Source organism: Lampetra fluviatilis, chromosome 81 (assembly GCF_964198595.1).
Source record: "Lampetra fluviatilis chromosome 81, kcLamFluv1.1, whole genome shotgun sequence".
Classification (NCBI taxonomy): domain Eukaryota; kingdom Metazoa; phylum Chordata; class Hyperoartia; order Petromyzontiformes; family Petromyzontidae; genus Lampetra; species Lampetra fluviatilis.
Window position 1 is genome coordinate 1,243,080 of NC_136355.1, and position 26,518 is coordinate 1,269,597.

Sequence of the window (26,518 nt, forward strand, 5' to 3'; positions counted from 1 at the left end):
TTTTTTTGATGCTTCGGCCCGGCCGCGTAGAAATTATTTAAAGTAAATAAGGTCAGTATTTAATTAACAATTGATGAATCGCGACTCTGGTGCAGACTGTAGTCTGGTTTCCAATTGGAGTGAGGATGGATACTGTTTGCTTACTCTTCATGGCTAAGTTGGTACTTGTTTATCTAACATGGTTCAAAACCCGTTTGTGTTTTTTTATCGTCAATGTTGTTTCCTTTGTTAAGAATATAATTATATATTTCGTGGCCTGGTCTTGTATTTATCAAAGGGTTTTTTTTTTAACGAAAGGATGTTTCTTCCAGAACCCCCCGCTTGCAATTCCCCCCTCCCTTGTTCCTCTGGTGTGAAATTAGGGGAGTTTTTATGACCTTTATTGCCCTCTAGTCTTTTTGAGGCGAGGAATGTGCATCTGTGGAAGTGTGGGGGCGTGTCTATTAAAAAACGATATTATATATGTTGGCAGAATAATTTAAAAAAAAAATAATATAAAAAAAAAATAAAAAGGGGGCATATACACAACATCAAGAAGAAGCACATTAAGGTCCTGGAGTGGCCTAGCCAGTCTCCAGACCTTAATCCCATAGAACATCTGTGGAGGGAGCTGAAGGTTCGAGTTGCCAAACGTCAGCCTCGAAACTTTAATGACTTGGAGAAGATCTGCAAAGAGGAGTGGGACAAAATCCCTCCTGATGTTTGCAAACCTGGTGGCCAACTACAAGAAACGTCTGACCTCTGTGATTGCCAACAAGGGTTTTGCAGAGGGGTCAAATACTTATTTCCGTCATTAAAATGCAAATCAATTTATAACATTTTTGACATGCGTTTTTCTGGATTTTGTTGTTGTTATTCTGTCTCTCACTGTTCAAATAAACCTACCATACAAATTATAGACTGATCATTTCTTTATCAGTGGGCAAACGTACAAAATCAGCAGGGGATCAAATACTTTTTTCCCTCACTGTATGGCCGGGATGGACAGCAGTAGGATATACAGCAGGATACCTGCAATTTTTAAAATATCAAGGGTACACAGTTTAACACAAAAGCAATAAAAATACTTGTAGGCCGAGCGCGAGAAACGTCTTGCCGCACTCGTCATGGACGGCTTCTCACACGTGTGTTTGAGTTTTTGGAGATAAGCACCGCCCTCAACGTGTCATCGGAGCAAGAGATCACTATTGATAATAGCATTGGAGGTGAAGCGAAAGAGGGTGGCGCGCTCATTGATGGGCTTTAGCTTCTCGCTGCACTCGGGCGGCAGCTTAAGGGATTCCAGGTCGTTGAGCGAGCGCTGGAGAGAGCGAGAGAGTGTCAGCCAGCTAGTGGTACATTGGCGGCATGATACTCTGGTTGACCTGGGTACATGTGACCGGATGATACTAGAGGGAGGGCACCGGTGGAGGGGGCCAATGGGTGGTCACATGGTCTGGAAATAACTCTCAAGAGCCTTCGGGCAACGGCAAGAGAGATCTATAAGGTGGGCAGGGTGAGAGGCGGAGCAAGCCCCAGCCCGGCCCGATATAAGGGGGGGAGGGCTGTGAGGGGCTCGGGGTTCTAACTGTTGGAGAGGCAGAAGATCCATGTCAAGCTTGAAGAAGCCTCCAGCCACGCGGTCCGGGACCCAGCTTGTGGTCCGGACCGGGATAGTGGAACCGTGTTCGGTTCCGCCGTAGAGTGGTTAGTTGGGTGGTCGCCACCCGAGAGTGTGTTGTGTTAATAGCCTGGAGTATGTTGTGCTAAGAGTTGAATAAAACGTGTTGCTCCCAAGACTAACGTCTGCGACTCAGTTGGACTCACTACACAAGTAATGCGTTTGGCACATGACTCATTCATGGCTGGTCATATGGAAGTATCGCGCACACAAGTTCGTAAACCATTATTGGCCGGATGTCAATTCTGATATTGCCAATCGTGTGATGCCTGTCAACGGACAATAGCTAAGGCTGGGTGCCGAAGCCTCCCTTGGGTAAATATGAATTATAAGCACACTTTCAATGGTGGATTTCGCAACACGTTATCCAGATGCGAAGATATTGAAATCCATAGGAACAATGGAGGTGGCAGAAGCTCTAATGGATATATTTTCACGAACAGAAGTCCTATGGGAGCTATTGGGTGAAAGAGAGACAGTTCACTGCAGAGCTTGTGAGAAAAATAGGGCGGTTGTTGTCTATTTAACAAATATTTACACACCCCCTACAACCCCTAGTTTAATGGCTTGGTGAAGAGGTTTAACGAGGAGAGCTGGGAGAGAAGCTCCTGGTCGTTGTGGAGACATTGAGGAAACTTCTCAGAAGTAGTGTGTGCAGGCAAAGACAGGCTGGCCACGTGCTGAACAGGCCGCACCACAACCTAACGAACTCCAGCGAGGCTTGGCCAAGCGCCCACCCCTCCCCTTGGTCGGTGGTGAGGATCACTCTTCCCACCCATCTGGTGCCCATATACACTTGTACAAGTTGTACAATTCAAGGATATGTGACGCCCTGTGTTGCAAGAGCATCTTGTCGGGTCAGCACTACTGGAAAGTGGACCTCGGGAACACGGGGCAGAGGTGTTGGGTTGCAGCTGCCTATAGTACTACAGATTGTAAAGTACAATGCGACGTGATGCCCTCTGGTGCACATATACAGAAGTACAAGTTATACAGGATATGGTTAGGTTTGCACTGGTGACAACGCCAAACAGTCCAATTGAAGCAGGGATCACACCACGCAGCTGGGCCGATTCCTCAAATTTTATTAAAATAATTCAAATGTCTGCACCAGCGGAGTCGGAATCAGAATATGTATTTATACTAGATGAATCCGATGAGCTTTACAACTCTTTTAATAGGTAAGAACGTTACAACAATAACCAATGCAAAGTACAGGATAGGCAAACAAATCATCCAACAACTTACAAATAAAATTAAACCATCCCTATCCGACGCTCACCTCCACCTTCACCCCTCACCCTTCCCCTCCACCATCACCATCCGTCCCCTCACCCCTCCACCGTCACCACCCCTCTCCTCTAACTTCCCTTCTGTTTCTTAGATATCTGTCGCTCTCTACCCTCAGGATTCACAGCTCAGATCCATTATCCTCATGTAACCACCCCCCACCCCCAGCACGGGATGGAGAGGCAGAGTGAATCGGTCATGAATTGCGTGCAGGGACTGCATTGAGTCTGCTCGGTAAAACTCCAGGAGCCCCTCTTCCCAGTGCAGAAGAACCCCGACTCTGCGGAGAGGCTCCCTCACCTCTACTGGGGTCTCCACTCCACCGTGACTCACTGAGAAGCGGGTGCCATCTTTCTTTAAACACCAAGACTCATCGCCCATTCCCAGGATGCATGCAGCATTGTCTCCTTTCCGTGGGATCGTCCCGTACGCGGCTCCAACCCAACACCACTGCCCCTTGTTACCAAGGTCCACCTCCCAGTAGTGCTGACCCGACGAGAAGCTCTCGCAGCACAGGACTTGTGGACAGAACTCAAACCGGAGGGGGTGATTGGGGTGGCGCTGGGGGTCGCGGGTCACCACCACCATCCTGAGATCCGGGGAAATCTGGAGCAGGTTATGGGCTGAGTTCGTGTCAAAAGTCGGTGAACATCCATCTGGGAGACCAACATCACCACCATCAACATCACCATTACCATCGGCAGAAACATCACCATCAGCAAAATAACTATCACCATCAGCAAAATTAACATCATCAACACCATCAACACCATCAGCAACACTCTCACTCACATTCTGCAGAATGCAGGAAAACGTACAACAACTGCCATTCGCTACGACGTGGCAGTGACGTCACCACAGGGCTTGTGCCAGGCTAGGTGCACTTTGAGGCCACGTGACGTGTGAAAGTCTCGATGCTGGAAGGAGGTGACTGACCGAGATGACTGATCGAGATGACTGGCAGATTCACCACCGGTGCCTCTACTTTTCCAGCTTACTGTATTTTATCCACCTGGCGCTCTGCTCATTGTTGTGAGATTCGCTACTCTGCCCTATGCTGCTGGAGGGTGACTGTCTTCAACTACAATATAGCGTCCATCATGAGCCTCCTCCACCACTAATACCTGTCTTCAGCAAGTCCAATCAGCTCCATATCCTCCTGTACCACATCAGTCCATTTCTTCTCCAGCTGCTTGGGGACTCAGTGGCTGGGCATGCAGGCTACATGACCCAACAAATACAGCCTGCTGAACGAGGTCACTGATGGGAATGTGTCCAGATCTTTCAAGGCTCTGTGAGCTCATCACACAAACCAGGCTGGTGAAACTAAGGATGGGATGTAGGCAGGCCAGCCTGAATGTTTCAAACCAGTGCAGATATTCCATTAGAGAGGGTCACATTTCTAAAACATAAAGGGAGGAAATAACTGTGGCTGAGAACACCTGGAGCTTTGTATGAAGTGCCAGACAAGGTCGCTTCCACACAACAGCATTACGCACCTAAAAAAAAGATAATGCCGCTCAGCTGATTTGGATTGAGACCTCTGCTCCCAAAACTTGTTGGTGATTACAAGCCCATAAACTGAACAGAAGTCTAGCAGCCTCTTGACATTTGTATTGATCTGATCTGGCCTTAAATTTTGTACCTACATTGTGCGTACATCACCACTCAGGAATTAGTCACCCAATGGGATTACTCTTTCCCGAGAGGCCACTTCAGCCAGCACCTGAAGCAGGAGGTCATAGAAGGCATCTGACTCATCAGTCTTGCCTGTGTAGTGATGTAAAATGGATCACTACGGCACGTAGCGCTAAGTGCTGTAAAACAAGGAAATATGGGTGCAGAGGCTAGCACACCGTGCAATACTATACAGTGGGTCACTAGGGGCGTGGTACCGGGTGTGAGCAGAAAGTGGCAAATGAGTCCTACCGACAGAATAGGGAATAGCAGCCACTCCACCAGCGCAGCGAGTAATTGCCACATCCTTGGTCATGGGGGAGCGTGGTGAGGGCTGCTGGTGGAGGGGGGCATGTGAGGACGAGTCACCCTGGCATCGGGTGAAGGACGTGATGGGCCGGGGTGAGGAGTGGGGGGGAAAGGTGACTGAGGGGACATGGGAAGTGTAGCCCTGGTATCTTCTGGAAAGTTTCTGAAGGGGGCGTGGTTAAGGCCGGAGCCGGGCAGGTGGCACGTGCAAGGTAGTCTGGAACCTTCGAGAATGTTCCAGAGGGGGGCACGGCCAAGGGTGGAGCCAGGTCGCGCCAAGAGGGATAAAAGGGGAGCCCCGATCGCATATCGGGGCTGTCTGCAGGTGAAGTGGAACCCAAGTGCTACGTTTTCGTCTTCATCTCCGTCTCTGATATCGTGGGTCAGACAGCACGTTGGCTGCTCTGACCCGGTTATAGTTATCCCGTGTGCGCAAGAGATAGGCGTGTTATAGTCCCGTGTGTAACGAGTGTAAGAGTCTGGTGTATTGTAGTCCCGTGTGTAACTGTGTTATGTAATGTAGAATAAACTTTGTTGCCTCCTGAATGGTGGTTCCGAAGTAACTCACTATACCTGCATCCCTCCACTGATGTTCATCTTCTGTGGGGGTGTAAGCCACCACCGCCACCATTTCTCACCTTCAGTTGATGCGGAGGTGTACACACAGTAAGCCTAGGACTCACAGCTTCCACACAATGCCTCCACGCTCCCACACCCCGTTCATTCTTTTGTTCAGTAGGAACGCCCCTCCCTGTTGTTCGGCAGTTTCCACCCCCGAGTGAAGGACTGTCCACCCCTCATGGTGACTGGAGCCAGAAGCAGCGCACTCGGCCTTCTGTATTATGCAGAGGTGCGATACCGGTCCAGCTCCTGAAAGAATGGCAGCCTCTTCTCTGTAGTGAGCATTCGGACATTCCATGGGGCCACTCCATGTTTGCTGCTGTGTTTGGAGGGTGTGGGTTTAGTCTCCTGGCTCACACAATTGAGGTTTGGCCAGGAGGTATGGCCAGGAGCCTCCATCTATAACTTGGCTTAATCTCTGTTATTTGTGGTTTTGTGGTGATTGGGAGGGGTCACCTGGCCCTCTGGCCCATCCAGAGCCCTCGGTGGGCATCTGTGGTGGCTGCGAGTGTCATGAGGGGAACAGCCAATTGTGATCGGCCTCCCATCAATGGCATTGCCCTCAGTCACCACAGCATTACCGACCAGCACTATTAAGGAGGTAAGGGGTTGTTTTTGCCAGTCGCCACCACCATCACCACTTCCACCACAGCCATCATCAGAGTGTGAGGCAGAGTGAGTGTGTCATTGAGTAAGTTGAGTTTGTGTTTTCTCTCCTGTTTTACAGTGTGAGTTAGTGTGAGAGCATGAGTGAATGCAATTGAGTGACTATGGGGAGTTTGTATGTTGTTCCATCAACAACAACACAGCATCATCATCATCGATGAAAGCAGCTACAATCTTAACCACAGCAACAGTGCTATCCGCAACAGCTTCCCACTGTACCTCAACCTCGCTGCATGAAGCGTGACTCACATCTACTGATGAGTTCCGCTCTGTCGAGGCCGCGCCGAGCAACTGCAGGTAGTCCAAAAGCTCTGGCTGATTCGACTCCCCATGGAGCTGACCTCCGCCGGAACGTGGGCACAAGAGCAGCTGCTGGAGCCCCGATTCCTCCTATAGGTTGCGGTGCATCCGGAAGTGTGTAGGTTCTGAACGAGAGCAGGCGCTCGTCTATCTGCTCCTGCAGAGCAGCCGTTGTCTCAAACTCCAGCAACGCGCTGGGCCCAGTTGGCTCCATCTGCTCGCATTCCAGACTTGTGAAGCTATGCGAGGTGGAGGCGTAGTGGAGAAATCAGAGAGAGAATCAAAACAGGGGAAATGGCAGCCTAGAGAACCATGCATGGGTCCTTCATGAGCATCGATGGAATTTGTGAGAGCTGAACTTGAGTGCGATGGGGCATCCCTACCTTGCCCAGTGTAGAGTGCAGCCCTAAAACACGACAACAAACACGACAAAATTCAGCAGAGTCAATGCACAATACAAAGTGTCACTGAGTACTGAGTGTGTGGGGCTGTTAGAGGCACCTAGCATCAAGAAGTGAACACACCTACAGCAAACAACAAGTGTCATACTCTATGGTTCTTTCTTTTTGGGTGGCGACCGAAACGTCCTGATCTATTATTTTTTCTACTATGTGACTTTACCGAAAGAACCAAATAGTATGGATTTCTGCAGTCACGAAAGCTTCAAATCAAGATTGAACAACTGTTCTTCGCCACTAAGTGGTGGTGATGTCCCCACAGCACTTGTACCAGGCCAGTTGCACTTTGAGGCCACGTGAAGTGTCGATGGCTCCTTGGCAGGAGGTCACTGGATGGACCCAGGTGCCATGGGTTGCCTCACTGAGATGACTCGCAGATGCACCATCTGTGGTGCCTAATGTACCAACTTGTTGCATTGTATCTGCCCGCCGCTCCGCTCGTTGTTGTTAGCATCGTTTTATTGAAGGCCAACTGCCTCCTACTCCTCAGTTGCATCCTTCACAAACCTCCTCCATATAGGCTGATACTAACGCCACTGGTACCAATCATCAGCAAGACCACTCAGCTCCACTTCCTTCTGTACCACGTCAATTAATCTCTTTTCACCCATTTACCCCGCTCTATCTGGCCAAATTGAAGCTGCTTGGCCAAGAAGTAGCTGGGTATGCAGGCTACACGACCCAGCCAATGCAGCCTCGTCTGCCGGAGGAGCTCCGTATCTACATTTTTTTTAGATGTTCAAGCTCCTCACACAATCCAGCCTCGTTAAACCAAGGAGGAATTGTAGGCACGCCAGTTTAAATGTTTCACAAGCATAGCGAAGGAACCACATACATTTGGCGGAGAAGACTTTGAGTTTCATATTGAGCAATAGGTCAGATAGCTTCCACACAGCGTCACACAGCTGATGAAAAGAAAATGCCACTCGACTGATTCAGTAAGACCTCCACTGCCAAAATGGATCTGGTCATAAGCACACTGTCCAGGTACAGAAACGTCACCACTCTCTCCCCGACTGCTCCATCGATCATGAGGAATGAAGGGAGGAGAGTATTTGATGACAAAAAAAATATGCAGGCAGGTTAATAATTATTGTGGGGCCGATCTCACAGTGACACACTCCAGGTGCAGCAGCAGACTCTTCAAATCATCAGAGTGAGCAACAATTGCCAGGAAAATCAGCATGCATAAACATGGTTTACCATAAAGGAGTCTTCCCTTGACCGCTCATGGGCACTGATTATCCTATTGTATCCGTACCAGATGGAAATACCCTCTAGTTCAGCCATGGAAAGCTTCTCGAACTATGTGGTTGAAAAATATGTAAATTAATGTAGATCACTTCAGTATAAATGGGTCAACCCTCCACCACCAGATACAGCCAATTAGTAAGGGATTTGTTACGTAAACAACGCGCCAAATAGTTACTACTTTAGCCCACTGGTGTGTTGGGAGAGTAAATCAACAACATTTATACCATTTTATTACGACGTTTCGCGTGTAATTACACCCAGAATCATCGGGCGATTTGCCACTATTCTGGCCACTATTCTGGTAAATCGCCCGATGCTGGATGTAATTATCAGTGAAACGTCGTACTTAAATTATAAATGTTGTGAATTTACTCTCCTACACACCGGTGCACTGAAGTAGTAACAATTTGGCCCTTTGTTTACGTGACAAATCCCTTACTAATTGGCTGTATCGGGTGGTGGAGGATTGACCCATTTATACTTACGCGATCTAATCCAAGAACCTTTATTATGAATAATATTGGTTGTGAAAGCCTACGTATTAAACCGAATGTAGAGGCTAGATGACATCGTTGTGACTCGACCACGCAACTTTATCTGGGCCTGCCCACCACCATGAAGGTCCATAAGGAATTAGAATCAGAATATTTATTTATACTAGCGGAATCCATTGAGCTAGAACGCTCTTTTTCACAGATGTTTAGGAAGGGTACGGGGTAAAAAAATGATTGGCCACTGTGACAGCTGCAAGTGCCATGAGGATATCAGCTGATTGGTATCGGCCTTCCCTCCAATTGTTGGGGTGCATAGCGAGGGTCTACAACGTTACCGACCAGCAGCCACCAAAGAGGACAGGGATTGTTTATTGCCAGACGCAGCAGACAGAGCACACTGGGATGGGCGAGTCTGGGCCATAGACATGCCACGTCACGCACATGGCAGCACCTCGAGAAACTCCACGGGGTCTTCGGTCTCCTCCAAGCTGCGGATTCTGCTCAGTGCCTCCCTCAGGTTGCCCAGAGTTGCCCGGCTCTTTTCAATCTCCTGCCGGATCCCCGAGAGCTTGAGGTCGCGCTCCTTGTCCACGGCCCTCAGCGCCGAGGCCTTGTCCTCAGAGAGGAGGTGCAGGAGCTTGTCATAGCTGCTGCTCAGCCTCCACTTGATCTGCCCCGCTGCTGCCTGCGGTGGCAGCGTGGAACATCACAGTCGCTCTCAACTCCTCGAGAGTCATTACACGATTTGTGGAGACTCCGTGTCCTGGCTTTATACCAGAGACTACAGGTGACATATATTGTTGAGTCTTTCTGCTGCAGTTATGTATCGGATTACAGTCTTTATTGACAACGGGTTATCTGTCCGAGTGTGACCATGAGATGATACAGTGATCCCTCACCTCCACAGTCTTGGTTGAGTCCACGAGGCCGTTCACCAAGGAGATCTCCGACCCCTCTCTCTTGCTCAGTCGCAGCTTCATCGAGCTCAGTTCCTCCTGCATGGAGTGCGACTCGCAATGAACATGGGGACAGCTCCTGCTCCGTAGATGCCTGGATTATTCGAACTCACTACCCCCCATGATCCAACTTCAACCAATCAGATATTAATAACTCAATGTCAACATAATAGATGTGCCTCGGAATCTCGGAGGCAAGACACACTGACTGCACCATTGAGGACCTGATTCGGGGAAGAGTTTCAGGCGTCCATGAATAAACTGGTGCTTGAAGTGGAGGAAGTTGATGGTTTTCAATGCAGTCACCAAAGAATGACTGCACTAAAAAGCACCTTCATAAAAATTTGGGGTTTCACTTCGTTCAGATATAAGGTGATGCTTTACTGACTATGGTGAATGTTTCTCTGTCGCTGGGCATGTGGGAAAGTGTGCCCCTAGTGAACAAAAAATAAGAATAGGTGTTAACCTTTCTGGCAATATAATAGGAGTTGTGTTAAGATGTTCAAACACAGCAGATGTTCAAACACAGCAAATGTTCAAACACATCTTAACACCTGTTTCATTGCCACAAAAGGTAAAATCTATTCTTACTTTATTCATCATTTTGTATACTAACTAAAAAGTCCCGTATATATATTCCCCCTCGTATTAAGATTTTAACCAAGGGAGACACACTTGCACACACGTGGTTTCTGTGACGCTTTCCAACGTGTGTTTGCCCTCGGAAGCATTTGCTGTTGCATAGGGGAGGGGAGTAGAGATTGGTGATGGGGGTGGGGGGGTCGCCAACTGCAGCTGCAACTAATGATTACATTATCGCTGGGGACTTTCGCCAACAGCGATCCGAGACCAGGCCACTGTGGGCTTGAGTAAGATTCTATGTGCATTCCCACCATGGCAGTGGAGGAGAAATGGCTGGCGAATTTTCAGATTACAAGTCGATGGTCAGTGGGACGGATGAGAGTCAAGGACATGGCCCCACATCACTGTTACGTAATGATGTCGTCTAGCAGATGTTTTTGATTGGACCTGGTATACATCCATGATGTGTGAATGTTCCAATGTCAGAACAGCATTTTGGTGCTCACAAGTCCATGGGCTGCATATTTGTCGAGCAGCCTCCTACCGTTGTTATTGAGCTGATCTGGCCCATGCCTTCTAATCACTCCAGCCCAGGTGCCTACGTTATGACCCACCTCGGCATTAAAGTCACCCAACAGGATAATGCTATCCCGAGTGGCCACTTTAGCCAACAATAGGGAGAGGAGGTCCGAGAAAGGGATCTTACTCATCAGCCTTGGTTGCATCCCTCCACTGATGTACATTTTCTATGGGTATGTAAGCCATCACAAACACAATTCCTTGTCTTCTGTTCATGGGAAGGCAAGCCCACAATAGCCTAGGACTTCAGACTTCGCCTTCCACACTGCCTTGCCCCTTCATTTTTTTCCTAAAAGTGCCACTCCCTGTTGTTTGACAGTTTCCTGCCGAATTGAGGACCGTCCACCCGCATGGCGACTGGAGCCACAACAAGTCCACTGGACCTTCTGGATAGCATAGAGGTCCAGGTAGTACCAGTCCAGCTCCAAACAGGGAATGTAAGCCCCTCCTCCACAGTGAGCGTTTGGACATTCCACGTGGCCACTCGCAGTAGTGTCCTGCTCACAGGTCATTGGTATAAATTAGTGCCAGGTGGAGTTACCAGCCCCTCATACACTCTGCTCTCGATATAAACAGACTTTTGTGGAACGTGCTGTTAGCGAGCACCTATGAAGGCTGACACTGCACACGAGGGGGTGGATGGCCAACACTACGCCGGGCTGCCTTTGTCTCCCTAGTGGCGATATTTACACACACCCATACCCCCTACTCACACTCACTTCTGCCTCAACACACTCACCCCGATTCACACTCCCTTCAGCCACACCACCCTCACCCTCTACTCACACCTACACACATCAACCTCAGCGTTCACCCTCAAATGACGTCTCATACAATGCACTACAGACCACAAAATGCCCTACACACCACACTTATACGCACGAAATTACAGCACAGACTACAAAATTGATCATACACTACACTATTCTTTATGCCACACTACACTTCACCTTAATAAATTCCACTGTACATTACAGTACAGGTGTGTTCTCGCTTATGCGTTCCGCGAAAAATTGCTCAATAAGTGAAAACTCGTGAAAGGATCGACGTGGGCTCAAAATGTTCATACTCTTGAACGACTTTTGGTTAATGTGAGAAATACAAATTATATTAGAATAAAGCAATGAAACATCAAATTTAAAACACTTTCCCACACATGAAGAACACCAGTGCTTGCAGGTGCCTTGCATTTAATGTTGTTTGAAGGGTAGATGATGATCGTGGGTGGAGGGTTCAGCAGATTCCATGCAAGACCGCTGGTTCAAATATCACTCGCCATTGATGTTAGACGTGGCTTGGAATAGAACCAGGGTTGCTGGGTTCATAGTCACAATGGAGGGATGCGAGATGGAGCGCCAGTGCCCTACCCACCCACCCATTCCAAATTGTCTCGTTAGGGTGAATCCTGCGTATAAAGAACGTCCCATTAAGCGAGAGACACGCCTGTAGTGTACAGTGCTCGGCGTAATATAAAACATGCACGTATAAACGTGTAAAGACCAAAACACAACAGACTACTTGTTGATGCGTACACTGAGCGTACAAACATGGGCAGTCAGGAAGCAGCACAAGGCCTCCGATTGGTGCCCCTAATCTGGGAGATACCACGTTGGCTGGATGGTGAAAGGGGAAGTACAGAGGGGCCTGGAAAGGGATTGGCTGGATACAGAAAATTGAAATTATTTGAGGAAAGATAAAAACGCAAATGGTGAGAAAATGAAGGCTGACTGACAGTAGAATGGTTGACAACCATTGGAGGGTGGGATTGGCTGAGGGAGATAGGGTGAGGGAACATTCGAGAAAGGAGGCTCGAGGAATATAAAAAGGGATAGCACAAAAGGAAGGGATGCTTGGAGAGAAGAAGTTCATACCTGAAGAACCGAAGCTCATGCTTGAAGACAGTGTTCATGTCGACCAATAAAAGCTCCTAATAACTTGACGAACATGTCATAATTACAACTTGTGTCAGAAGTGGGGTCACTTGAAGATGTCCCACCTCAGCCGATGGTAGGAGGCGACTGGGGAGCCTTCACCAGGCGGTTCGAGGCTACATACCAGGCATTAAACTAGACGGAAGAGGAGGCAATAAAGACACCACCCATGGCCTTAAACGACGAAGCTCTCACCATCTTCAAAGCCATATCGCATAGCGAAGGGCTACGCTGCAAGCAACCTGCCGCGAAATGGCTGATGTCTTTGACCCGCCATCCAACGTAAAAAGGAAGTTCCAATATCACAAGCGAGAGGAAACAAAGTCGCCCTTCGCCTACCATAGCACTCTGATGGTGCTTGGGCAGGCGGCTTACCCTCGTCTGGATGAAGCGGTGCTAGATTCGTTGGTGATGGAGAGGATGCTGGCCCTGGTTTAGGAGATGGGCGTTGCTCTGCCCATAGCGCAGGAGGAAGCACATACCTCCTTGTAGGTAGCCCGGTGTCTACAGGCACAATAATTGAACCGGCGGACCCGAGTGGTGGCACGAGTAGAAGAGGTCCTGGGGAGTGGCGCCTGCACATCTACCGCCAGCAGGGTCCCACCCATCGCGACTGCAATTGGGGGGAGGGGAGGGTTCATAGAAGAAATAGCAGCAGTGGTCCACGGGTGGACAGGGCCCAGCAGAATGGCTCTGCAGCGACCTCGAGGGTGGAGGCCAAGAGTGGCTCCACGGCGGAGCTCACCCATCACCTGCCATTTCTGCAGCTGTCAAGGACACATTGCACACAGGTACAGGAGCGGCCCACTGCCATCAGCGCCAAGAGCATCCACCTCATCATTGGCTGCCACGGCTCAACAACATCAGCCATGTCGCGACACCTTAGGCACCCGGCTAGATAATTAATCTCATGCACCTAGGAACTCCTCGCCTCTCACCATCTCCATCGCCATCCAGTATATACCATCTAAATCGGTGAGTGTCGGGGATAACGGGGTCGTGAAATTCCCTAGAGAGGGTCGGGACTCGCTTCTCCATCAGTGGCCCGAGTCGGGCAAAGAGTGGAAGAAGCTGGCTTGGCTGGTCGTAGCGGCAGCCCCCAGGGATCTCGGTCGTGGTGAGCTCAGTGGGAAGAGTAGAGGTACGAATTTTAATTGATACTGGGGCGTCGGCCAATATTATTTCCAAATTGATATTCGACTTGTTACTGTCCTATCGCTTGACACCAGTCACCAGCACATATGTGGCAGCAAATGGTGATAAATTGGGGATTGAAGGGCAAATCGATGTGCAGGTGTGAATTGGGAAGCTTACATTTTTGGGACTTATACTGGTGAAATAAGACTCTGGCCATTTTCTTTATCCACAAGGTAAGGTCTTTATTTCACAGCAAGGTAAGGTCTTTATTTCACAGAATGGGTCCACACCTTCATCCTTGCCTTCTCCCACAAGACCCCAAACTCCACCTCCTGCTCCCTCTTTTAAGCTCTTTCTGGCCCTGCCCCTTGTTGCACTGTCTCCACCAATCGTCTCTTACCCTCACCTGGCCTAACCATTCCACCTGACACTCACCCAACCCTATATCTCTTTTCCATTTTGCATACACCATGCTCTAACCAATCAGAGCATGGAGTGTTTGCTCCCGCCTTCTTCATTACTCTGTCCCAGGGATCATGTGAGACAATCACGACAATACCCCCACCTGTGGGAAAAAACGAGCCGTCCTCGGCTACGTCCACCCATCCCTGTGTAAGGGTTAGGCCTGGCGGCCAACCCTATGTCTGTGTATGATGTAGTCTTCCAGAAGTCTTAACTTCACAGGCAGGCCAAGTTTAAAAGTAGCAGAGCCACTGACAACCGACTTTGTCGGTGACGCCACACACCAATCTGACTGGAAGGCAACAGAGCATTCAAATCAGACTGGTGCAAAGGGAAGAGGCGGGAAGATAAAAATAATTAACAAGGGGCGGTTGATAACCGTTGGTAAAGGTGATTGGAGGAAAAGAGGATATATAAGGGACCCGAGAGAGAGAGAGTGCGGGGCGAATTTCTGTAGTGAAGCTTCTATAAGTACGGTCTCTACGTGTTTGCGCATTACACTGGTCTACAGCCAAAATGCTTCTGAAATAAATGCAGTCCAACTTGACTAATTCTGGGTCACTGAGAATGAAAATGATGTTTAAAATTGTTGATTGGCTCTAGTGTTCACGATATGCTACTGGGTCAGTATCGACGACCCTTGACTTGGGAATGGCGGAGGATAAGTGAGTTATAAAGGGAAGGGATCTCAATTATAACCAGAAATCATTAAAATACATCTTTTACTGGATCTATGAATACATCTACAGTGGGGAGAAAAAAGTATTTGATCCCCTGCTGATTTTGTACGTTTGCCCACTAACAAAGAAATGATCAGTCTATAATTTTAATGGTAGGTTTATTTGAACAGTGAGAGACAGAATAACAACAAAAAAATCCAGAAAAATGCATGTCAAAAATGTTATAAATTGATTTGCATTTTAATGAGGGAAATAAGTATATGACCCCTCTGCAAAACATGACTTAGTACTTGGTGCCAAAACCCTTGTTGGCAATCACAGAGGTCAGGCGTTTCTTGTAGTTGGCCACCAGGTTTGCACACATCTAAGGAGGGATTTTGTCCCACTCCTCTTTGCAGATCTTCTCCAAGTCATTAAGGTTTCGAGGCTGACGTTTGGCAACTCGAACCTTCAGCTCCCTCCACAGATTTTCTATGGGATTAAGGTCTGGAGACTAGCTAGGCCACTCCAGGACCTTAATGTGCTTCTTCTTGAGCCACTCCTTTGTTGCCTTGGCCGTGTGTTTTGCGTCATTGTCATGCTGGAATACCCATCCACGACCCATTTTCAATGCCCTGGCTGAGGGAAGGAGGTTCTCACCCAAGATTTGACGGTACATGGCCCCGTCCATCGTCCCTTTGATGCGGTGAAGTTGTCCTGTCCCCTTAGCAGAAAAACACCCCCAAAGCATAATGTTTCCACCTCCATGTTTGATGGTGGGGATGGTGTTCTTGGGGTCATAGGCAGCATTCCTCCTCCTCCAAACATGGCGATTTGAGTTGATGCCAAAGAGCTCCATTTTGGTCTCATCTGATCACAACACTTTCACCCAGTTGTCCTCTGAATCATTCAGATGTTCATTGGCAAACTTCAGACGGGCATGTATATGTGCTTTCTTGAGCAGGGGGACCTTGCGGGCGCTGCAGGATTTAAGTCCTTCACAGCGTAGTGTGTTACCAACTGTTTTCTTGGTGACTATGGTCCCAGCTGCTTTGAGATCATTGACAAGATCCTCCCGTGTAGTTTTGGGCTGATTCCTCACCGTTTGCATGATCATTGCAACTCCACGATGTGAGATCTTGCATGGAGCCCCAGGCCGAGGGAGATTGACAGTTATTTTGTGGTTCTTCCATTTGCGAATAATCGCACCAACTGTTGTCACCTTCTCACCAAGCTGCTTGGCGATGGTCTGGTAGCCCATTCCAGCCTTGTGAAGATCTACAATCCTGTCCCTGACATCCTTGAAGAGCTCTTTGGTCTTGGCCATGGTGGAGAGTTTGGAATCTGATTGATTGATTTCTTCTGTGAACAGGTGTCTTTTATACAGGTAACAAGCTGAGATTAGGAGCACTCCCTTTAAGAGTGTGCTCCTTACCTGTATAAAAGACACCTGGGAGCCAGAAATCTTTCTGATTGAGAGGGGGTCAAATACTTATTTTCCTCATTAAAATGCAACTCAATTTATAACATTTTTGACATGCGTTTTTATGGATTTAGTTGTTGTTATTCTGTCTCTCACTGTTCAAATAAACCTACCATTAAAATTATAGACTGATCATTTCTTTGTCAGTGGGCAAACGTACAAAATCAGCAGGGGATCAAATACTTTTTTCCCTCACTGTATGACTGGGTTTGGACAGTACTTGCTTTTTGAGCAAAACAATGAACGGTGCAATCTGAACCTGGTATTGCATCATACATTATATGAATTGCATCATGTTATTCCTAGAAGTAATGGATTGTGCAAATAATAGTTAGGCTTACATCACTCTGCTGAACAAATTGCCCTATATCAGCTCTTGAAATCATTCAGTGTCGTGCCCTCTAATTTGTCAGTATTTGATTTTGCAAAGGGACACATTTATGTTTAGCCAAAGTAAGCAGAGATGCCTCGTACTTGTGTGAACAAAATAGATAACTTCTGCTATGTTTGTGGTGAAGTGACTTTTGCATCACAAAAGTGCAATATAACTACTATGGTTAAGAAGCCTATCACCTTTATTTTGGCTGCTAAATTATAGATCAGGACAAGATGTGGGCCCCACACATATGCTGCAACACTTGTGCAGTAAATATTTGCTAGTGGTTGAACAGGAAAAGGAAATCTATGCCTTTTGCAGTGCCAATGATTTGGAGGGAGCCAACAGATGATATCAGCTATTGTTACTGCTGCATGATGCCTCCAGTTGGGAATGGTGTGTCAAAAATGAAAAAGTGGACTGTGCATTATCCAAACATTATATCAGCTACACGCCCAGTACCCCATGGAGAATGACTTCCGGTTCCTGATGCACCAAAATCATTCTCACTTGAGTCAGACGAGCAAGAGGAAGAGGATGAACCTTCTTGTCCTGAACCATGAAGGTCACATGACCCAAATTTTCTCCGATCCTCCTCCTCTGAACCACACCTCATAACACAAGGTAAACTGAAAGATCTTGTCAGGGATTTGGAACTACCCAAGAGTAAGGCGGAGCTGTTGGGCTCCAGATGGCAGTCGTGGAATCTCCTGGCAGGTGCTGTTAGGGTTTCCATGTTCCGTGACCGTCAAAAGGATCTTGTCCCATTCTTCTTTAAAGAAAGTTGATCTTGAAGCCTGCAACAACATCGATGGTGTGATGGGAGCCCTCAACACCGTTCATGATACAGATGAGTGGAGACTGTTCATTGATTCATCGAATGCGAGTCTTAAAGCTGTTTTGCTGCACAATGGCAATGTTTTGCCATCAATTCCAGTTGGTCATGCAGTCCATATGAACGAAACCGATGACAACATGAAACTACTTTTGAGGTGCATAAACTATACCAACATCAGTGGCAGCTTTGTGGTGATTTGAAGGTTGTTACTCTCTTGCTTGGTCTGCAGACTGTATACACAAAGTAGTGCTGTTTTCTCTGCGAACGGGATAGTCGTGCGAGAGATTCCCTTTACATTAAGATAGATTGGCCACTCTGACAGTCATTGGAGCCTGGGAGCAAAAGTGTTCAGCATCCACCACTTGTTGAATCAAGGAAGATTTTGTTACCACCCTTACACATCAAGCTGGGTCTGAGGAAGAACTTTGTCAAAGCGATGGACAAAACACAAGCAGCTTTGAAGTACCTCTGTGGAAAATGTCCAAGGATAAGTGAAGCTTAAGATAAAGAAAGGTGTCTTTGGTGGTTCTCAGATTCGTGAACGTCTTCGAGATGCATTTGACAGTGCACTGAGTGGCAAGAAAAAGACGGCATGGAAAGCCTTCCACAGTTAGTGGCAACAAATTTCCTCGGAAAAAAACAAGGCAGACAACTACAGGGAGTTGGTGGAAAACCTCCTCAAGGCATGCAAAAGCCTTGGTTGCAACATGTCACTAAAGATTAAAAAAAAATCACTCTCATCTAGATTTTTTCCCACCGAACTGCGGAGTGAGCGATGAGCATGGCGAGCGATTTCACCAGGACATTCCAACAATGAAGAAACGCTATCAGGGCAAATGGAGACCATCATTGCTTGCAGACTATTTCTGGACAATGACAAGAGATGCTCCATTTAATGAATACAAGCCAAAAAGCGCCGAGTATACACTGAATAAGGATTCAACTACGTACTTATATATAATATTTCTAGATTTGAAGCTTTCGTGACTGCAAGGGTTCATATTCTTAGGTTTTTTCGGTAAAGTCACGTAGGTAAAAAAATAAAATTAATAAAAGTAAAATAAAAAATAAAATAAAAATCACAACGTTTCGGAGGCAACACAAGCTTCCGTCTTCAGGTGGAACCGTCACAGCACGATAGCTGTATGAAGTGAGAGAAATTCCAAGAAACAGTATGTGTATATATACTGGTTGAGGGTGGGAGGAGCCAAGGTAGGCCCTGAATAGAATTTTTTATTTTTGTGAGGTTCGGTGCAGCTGAAGCACGCTGTTAGGAATGAGCCTTTGTTGTGTAAACTAGGTGCGGATGATGTAAAGGTGCGTGTAAAAGGGACTGAACGTTTTTGTTATGTAGAGATGATGCGGCTGAAATCACTGCCAGGAAATAAGTCTTTGTTGTGTAGAATGGTTGACTGAGCCTATTATTATGTAGAGGTGGTGCGGCTTAAATCGCTGCCAGGAAATTAGTCTCTGTTGTGTAGAATGGTTGACTGAGCCTATTATTATGTAGAGGTGGTGCGGATTAAATCGCTGCCAGGAAATTAGTCTTTGTTGTGTAGAATGGTTGCTTTAGCCTATTGTTATGGAGAGGTGGTGCGGCTGAAATCGCTGCCAGGAATGCCCCAAATATGTGTAGTTATATATTTTTTGCATGGTTAATACATCTTTCCAATGATTACTAAGTTTGTACCCATCATCACGGTTGAAATTATGCCTGCGTTTGTATATTTGAATGGCCTCGTGTACAAACCTTTGATGGTAGCCAGGAGGCTTGCAGAGCACCTTAGTCTCGGAAAAGACAATTTTATGAGAGCCCACAGCATTGTAGCAATGATCGGCAACGGCGGAAGAATCAGTTTTTCCATGTTTCAGATCTGACTTGTGCTCGCGGACACAATCAGAGATATGACGTTTCGTTTCTCCAATGTAGCAATCACCACAACTGCAACTCAGTTTGTAGACTCCAGGGTATTGTAAGTCAGGAATGACATCTTTCACATATGGAATTAGATCACGGATTTTATGTACTGTACTGAATCGGACTTGAATCTTATGTTTGTTTAGAATTTTGGAGATCTTTTTGGTCACGCCTGATATGTATGGTAACGTGATAGTTTTGATCGGAGTTTCATGTGGCTGTTTCTGTATGGTGGGAGAAACAGCTTGGCGGATGGTGCGGTCAGAGTATCCGTTCATCCTGTGGGCCCGATGTACATGTCTTAATTCACTGGCCAGGTGGTGTTGGTCAGAAATGCCATGAGCTCTGTCGTATAGCGTTTTGATGAGAGAATTCTTTTGAGATGGGTGGTGGTGGGAATCGGGTTTCAAGTAGGAATCTGTGTGGGTGGCTTTCCTGTAGACAGAATGTCCCAAGGATCCGTCAGGTCTGCTCTCAAACAGAATATCTAAGAATGGTAGTTAACCATCTTTCTCCACTTCCATGGTGAATCTGATGGATGGGTGTCCGGTGAATCTGATGGATGGGTGTCCGGAATTGATGTGGTCCAAGCAGTGGTTCAATGCTGGGAGGCCATGTGGCCAAATGACGAAAGTGTCATCCACATACCTTTTGATTAATAATAAATATTACTTATATAACCCTTTTGCTGATTTTTAAAGTGTTGCTTGAACAGAACAGGTGACATGTTATCATGTAAAGCAACTATAAACACATGAAAAAACCTAGGTTTACAATTTATGAGTAAAACTCTATTTACACAATATACATAGACAGTTTAACACGTAGGCTTTCGCGACCAATGTTATTCATAATCAACGTTTTTGGGTTTAGATCGCGTTATTTATAAATGTGTCGTAACCCTCCACCACCCGACACGGCCAATCAGTAAAAAATGTGTCACGTTGACAAAAGACAAATAGTTCACTGCTTTAGCCCACCGGTGTGTTGAAGCCACAACATTTACAATTTGATTACGACGTTTCGCTGGTAATTGCATCCAGCATCATCGGGCAATTCGCCAGAATGGTGAGGCGCTGCTGTTTCTCCCGTTCTTATATAGAGCAGCAGCAGGGTGACGTCATCATTAACTCATTAACTCATCAGGTGCAAAGATTCAAGGGGGGAGTGATTGTAATTATATACTAGATTAGTAATCTAGTATATAATTACTAATCTAGTATATAATTACAATCACTCCCCCCTTGAATCTTTGCAACTGATGAGTTAATGAGTTAATGATGACGTCACCCTGCTGCTGCTCTATATAAGAACGGGAGAAACAGCAGCGCCTCACCATTCTGGCGAATTGCCCGATGATGCTGGATGCAATTACCAGCGAAACGTCGTACTCAAATTGTAAATGTTGTGGCTTCAACACACCGGTGGGCTAAAGCAGTGAACTATTTGTCTTTTGTCAACGTGACACATTTTTTACTGATTGGCCGTGTCGGGTGGTGGAGGGTTACGACACATTTATAAATAACGCGATCTAAACCCAAAAACGTTGATTATGAATATACATAGACGTTAAATGTAAAAACTTAAATATTTTGGGAACAGTAGCCAACCATCTTCTTGGTTCTTTCGGTAAAGTCACGTAGAATAGAAACAATAAAAATAATAAAATAAAACATAATAAAATATTTCTCACGACGTTTCGGCCACAACGCAAGCAGCCGTCATCAGGTGAAAAACAGGTCTGTCGGGGAGACAGCGTCTGAATGAAACAGCACCATGCTTGGAGCGTATATTTAAGCTTAAATATGTGGCCGCGAGTGTCTCTCTACCTCTCACGCTGTCTGTCAGCAGCGTGAAGAAGTAAGATGGGAGTGTTGTAAAATAAAGACAAATAAAGACCGGATTCCAGAAGTCGCTTCCACGACCTTTATTACACATGTGTTGTATGCGGTGACTCTGGAGGTGAATGTCCCGAAGGTGCTGTAGGGTAGTGTATGGTGGAGAATTCTTGGCGACGCCTCGAACTTTTTTGCTGACAACAGTCGTCCACAGCGTGGCCCTACAGATTTCACCGTAAGGACCTCGCACACGCTCGGGACCACATTATCAGCCCGTCTTCCGGTGGCTGCAGCTCGGCTGTCCATTGGTCAGTCAGCGAAGGGGGTGCATCCATGTGAGGAAGAGTTAGTCCTTGAAACCGGCAGGCAAGGCAATCCTCTAGACCCCGCTAACGGTGATGAAGGAGGCGATCAAGGCAAGTGAGCCACGTGATGGGGGTGACATGGGGTTTGAGCCTGCTCAGATGCACAAACCACCGGCAGTAGTCAAGTTGCGCGCGTAGGTACTGGGGGCACAATATTTACACAATTTTCACCGGACCCTGCCATGGTCGGTGTAATTTAGCAGAGGTTCCCTCTGGGACCTGTGAGAAATGCAGCCAGGCCTCATCCCTGACCTTAAAGTACACAGGTTTAGCAGCTCTTAACTTTAAGTGCTCATTGACCTTTTGCGCCACCATATCACGGGCCTCTTGTAACTGCTGCAGCACCAATTTGACTGAGGTCGGCCAAGCAGCCTACCTAGGCGGCAGGTCAACGTGTTGACACTCAAAGGGTTGTTCAGGGTCAAGGCTGTATCTACGTGACTTTACCGAAAGAACCAGCGAGTGTGGATTCCTGCAGTCAAGAAGGCTTCAAATCAAGATTAGATAGAAAGTTGAAAATTCTGTGGACGCGTGTGGGGCCCTACCATACACGTCTAGTACTGCCGGGATGTGAGCATCGCAATTTGTCTGGTCAACCTCTACCGCCTGCGAGAGCATTGTGGTCAACGTACGGATAAGTCTCTCCACCATCCCGTCTGCCTGCGAGTGATAGGGAGAGGTCCTAACCTTCATGGTCCCCATAATGTTACATACGTCATGAAGTAGGTGCGAGAATTTTCTTTTCCCTTGATCGGTTAGAAGTCTCTCCAGTGTCCCAAAACATATCTCCATATAAAAACATCTGCCATGGACCGAGCTGTTTGGTCAGCCAACGGTTACGTCATGGGCCAGCGGATATAATATTCGTCCCCCACCAATAGGAACTTGTTCCATTGAACGGGTTCCCAGTTAAACTTATTAGCGGTCTGTGCATGCTATGCAAAATGCTGCATGGATCTCCTATAGTAGGAGTCAAATCCGACGAACATGGGTCAATTTCTGACGTAAGCAGTGGACGACATGCTTACCGCGGGGGCTCCTTTTGTGTTGGTTAAAATCAAGAGAACTGGCAACAGATAGCTAAAAGACTGGACCGCCTTACCTCCGCAATTGATTGGCTGCTGACGGCGATCATTGAAGAGAGAGAGGAAGAACCGATGCTGCATGGCCTGAACAGCCGTCGCCTCCACCCTCCACGTGGCGAGCTGAAGCTCCACTTCCCCTTGAAGCGCAGTGCACAGTAACGCCAGAGCCGCCGCTGCCATTGGCCATGTGGCCAATGAAGGTTGGGTCGCATGAAGGGGTTTACGGTGACCGGAAGCGACTGGGCGGTGTTTGTAAAGAGATTTGAAGCCACCGTTAAAGTCAGCAGATGGAGCGAGGAGGACCTTCAAGCGCTGCCCACAGTGCTCGACAATGGATCGCTGATGGCCTTCTACATGATTCCAGAGAATCAACATGAATCAATGTGGTTCTCAAAGTGCCTCCATGCACACGCAGAAGCAAGACCGCTATTTGAGATGGTGGCACAAGTGTCAAAGGAAACGAAGAGTGAAGGAGCCAGAGGACCAGCAGAGCCGAGAGGAGCAGCCCAGGATAGGTGGTGAAATTCAGGTGACCTTGGAGGAGATGGCAGCGGCCATCCGGGGATTCAACAGCCCGACAACAGCAGTGGCCATGGCAGACCCGCAGAGGGACCCGGGAACATACGGAGATCTACTGCTACCGCTGCGGGAAGCCGGTCCACATCGCAAGAGGATTCTGAGGGGAAGTCGACCCGAGAAAGCCAAGCCAGCTCTGCCAACATTGTGGGGCTTCCCAAAAATAATCAGGCAGGTCGCAACACCCCAGACACCCGGCCCAGACCAATATCACCTGCTACCCAGGGTGACACGCCAGGACAAAATTGGCCAACATCTAAAGCAAAATGGAAAAAACGTGCAAGACGGGTTGTAGCAGTGACTACGGGGACATCGGTTCTAGCAGGAGCGATAGTGGGAAATCCCATTAGGGTGTTGGTTGACACGGGAGAATCAGTCACCATGATTTCTGCACTTGTGTTCAATATGTTACCTAGAACTGGTTTATAGTAAATTTGTCGCGGCAAAAGACGGTCGGTTTGGAATTGTCGGTAAAGTAAAAACGTTAATCCGCAAAGGAGAAATGTGTTTATCGGGTCCATAGCAGTACCATGCTTATTGGGAACAAATTATTTCATTTGGCTACTCATTAAAATACTAATGGGCCAGGGCTGTATAGAGACGCTGTCAGGAGGACGGATATATTTTTTGCAGCCTGACATGGAGACAGGAATGGCTGTCAGAGTACATACCCTAGAGGGAAAGTCGATGACGATTCCGTCGCTAGCACAGGTGTTGGTCCCCTTGCGATATCGAGTGCCATTAATTACCTCACGCGCGGACGCACCAATTATAGTGTCACTATTGGGACCAACAATCAGTTGGCATTCATTAGCGGCGGCGGACACCATTGTAAGATGAAACCAACAATTGTCTATGCAAGTTTTGAACACATCATTGCAGACGATTGAACTGCGAGAAGGGACGGTCATCGCCCAGATTTCCCCAGCAAGTGAAATACAGGAGGATGAAGTAGTTGTGGGGACAGTGAAAAATGGGGTAGGGTCCCGCCTGGGTGAAGGAAATCGTTAAGTGGAACCCTGAGTTGAGTCAAGGTCAAAGAGACTGTCTTAAAAGTCTCCTTCACGAATTTAACGATATTTTCAGTAAGGGCCCATATGATTTAGGGTGCACTGACTTTTTGAAACACCACAAACCACGTAACAACCCTTACTAGTTGGCTGTGTGCAGTGGTGGTGGGTTTTAACGACACATTTAAATATATTTATGCGATCTAACTCAAAAAACCTCTATTATGGATGAAATTGGTCGCGAAAGCCGACGTGTTCAACGTGATCATCTTTCACTGCACAAATTAGTAATGTGCCGAATAAAAATATATATAACGACTACTGTAGTTCACGTGTTTGCTGAAGTGCCTCCCAGAATAACAGCAGGAAAAGGGGGGCGAGGAGAGGTTGAAGTGAGAGAGTGCGACGTGGATCGGATGCCCCGCGCTCACCGACTTATCCTCCTGCTCTTCCTGCACCGGGACGATGTCGTGCCTCCTGTGGCAGCTCGTGCAGCCCGGGCAGATCAGCTGTGCGTCCGTCCTGCAGTAGAGTTCCAGGCCCTGCCCGTGAGGCTCGCATCTCCTCCCTCCGCGTGGGCTGTTGATCGCCACGCGTGGGCTGTTGGTCCCCGCGCGTGGGCTGTTGGTCCCCGCGCGTGGGCTTATGGGAATTTCCGTGAGCATTTCCATCATGTTGGCTATGAACACGTTCTTGCTCAGCTCTGGTTTGCGGTAATAAACCCGACGGCACTCGGGGCAGGAGAACCCAGTCTCCTCTGTCTGCACCGCCCAGTGGCTCTCAATGCATGACTTGCAGAAGCTGTGGCCACAGCTCAAACTCAGAGGGACCTTGAACAACTCCAGGCAGATGGCGCATGAGAAGTCTCCTTCCGGAGCCGGGGAATCCATCGCTGTGGAGCGAGGAGTGTGCGGTCGCACGGTCAGAGGGCGACTTGAGAGAGTCGAGGAGGAGGCGTCGCATTAATGAGGAGCCTCGCCCTCGTCTAAGTATGAGGTCGCTATGGAAACCACCCCTCTGTGTGCTGAGTGATGATGCAGTGGGCGTCGAGCCATGCTGTCACCCACAAAGACCAAGATCCCCCGTATAGCCTGTAACAGACTTAGGGCAAGTGCTGTTAGCGAGCACCTATGAAGACTGGCAAAGTACACGAGGTGGGTGGCCAGCACCACGCTCGACCGCAATTGTCTCCCTAGTGGCACTGTTTTTCACATCGTCCCAGGTAGTCGTTTGAGGCCGAGTCGACCTAGGAGAGACCCAGGACCGATTCAGATAATTGTCACTGGTGCTGGCCTAGAGGTGGGAATCGGAACTCGGGTCGCCGGGTCGATAGCGTTGCGCTAACCACACCACGCCACTGACAAACACTCACGCCTCGCCCTTAGCCTGCCTCGCCCTGAGCCTGGAGCGTGGCAAGAGATCAATGTTCGCTCACCGCCCCCCCCCACCTCTGTGGGAATGTGGCTCTGGGCGATGCGCAATGCGGGCGGGGTGGCGCAGGTTTTGTGCGAACCAGTGGTTGAAGCACTGCGAATCTCGGGCTTTGCTTTTGCATGGAAACCTTTATCGTGTAGAGAGTTAAGCGTTGCACTGTTAAACACGACTCATTGTAAAATAATTAGGGAAGATATGAATGATGCCACGGTGTCCAAACACACACCACCACTACAGCCGTACATACACAGCACACAGTTACCATGCACCCCACCGCTACACTACAGCCGTACACCACCAGACCATCACACACCTAAGCCATAGTTACAGAGGCCCATACACTTGCACAGAGACATATATAATTATTATGAGAGACCCAGAGACTTACATAGAGACCCATAGAGTTACATAGAGTCACAAGAACAAGAAGGCTTTCGCGACCAATATTATTCATATTAAAGGTTTTTCGGTTCGATCGCGTAGATCATTCGGCTGCTATGAATATATATTATTCGGTTGCTATGAATTTCCATGTGATAAGCTACTTTGTTGTGCTATCA

General features: G+C 47.7%; 1 protein-coding gene across 1 annotated transcript; it reads right to left on the reverse strand.

Moving 5' to 3' along the window:
* Nucleotides 1-3,034: 3,034 nt before the first annotated feature.
* LOC144953720 (tripartite motif-containing protein 14-like) lies at nucleotides 3,035-25,430 on the reverse strand. The gene is made up of 6 exons (XM_078884289.1): nucleotides 24,956-25,430; nucleotides 9,629-9,724; nucleotides 9,181-9,414; nucleotides 6,907-6,929; nucleotides 6,473-6,762; nucleotides 3,035-3,606 (listed from the first exon to the last, which is right to left on the reverse strand). Exons 1-6 carry the CDS (start codon nucleotides 25,412-25,414, stop codon nucleotides 3,065-3,067), a joined length of 1,644 nt encoding a protein of 547 aa, XP_078740415.1. The 5' UTR covers nucleotides 25,415-25,430; the 3' UTR covers nucleotides 3,035-3,064.
* Between the last annotated feature and the right edge of the window lie 1,088 nt (nucleotides 25,431-26,518).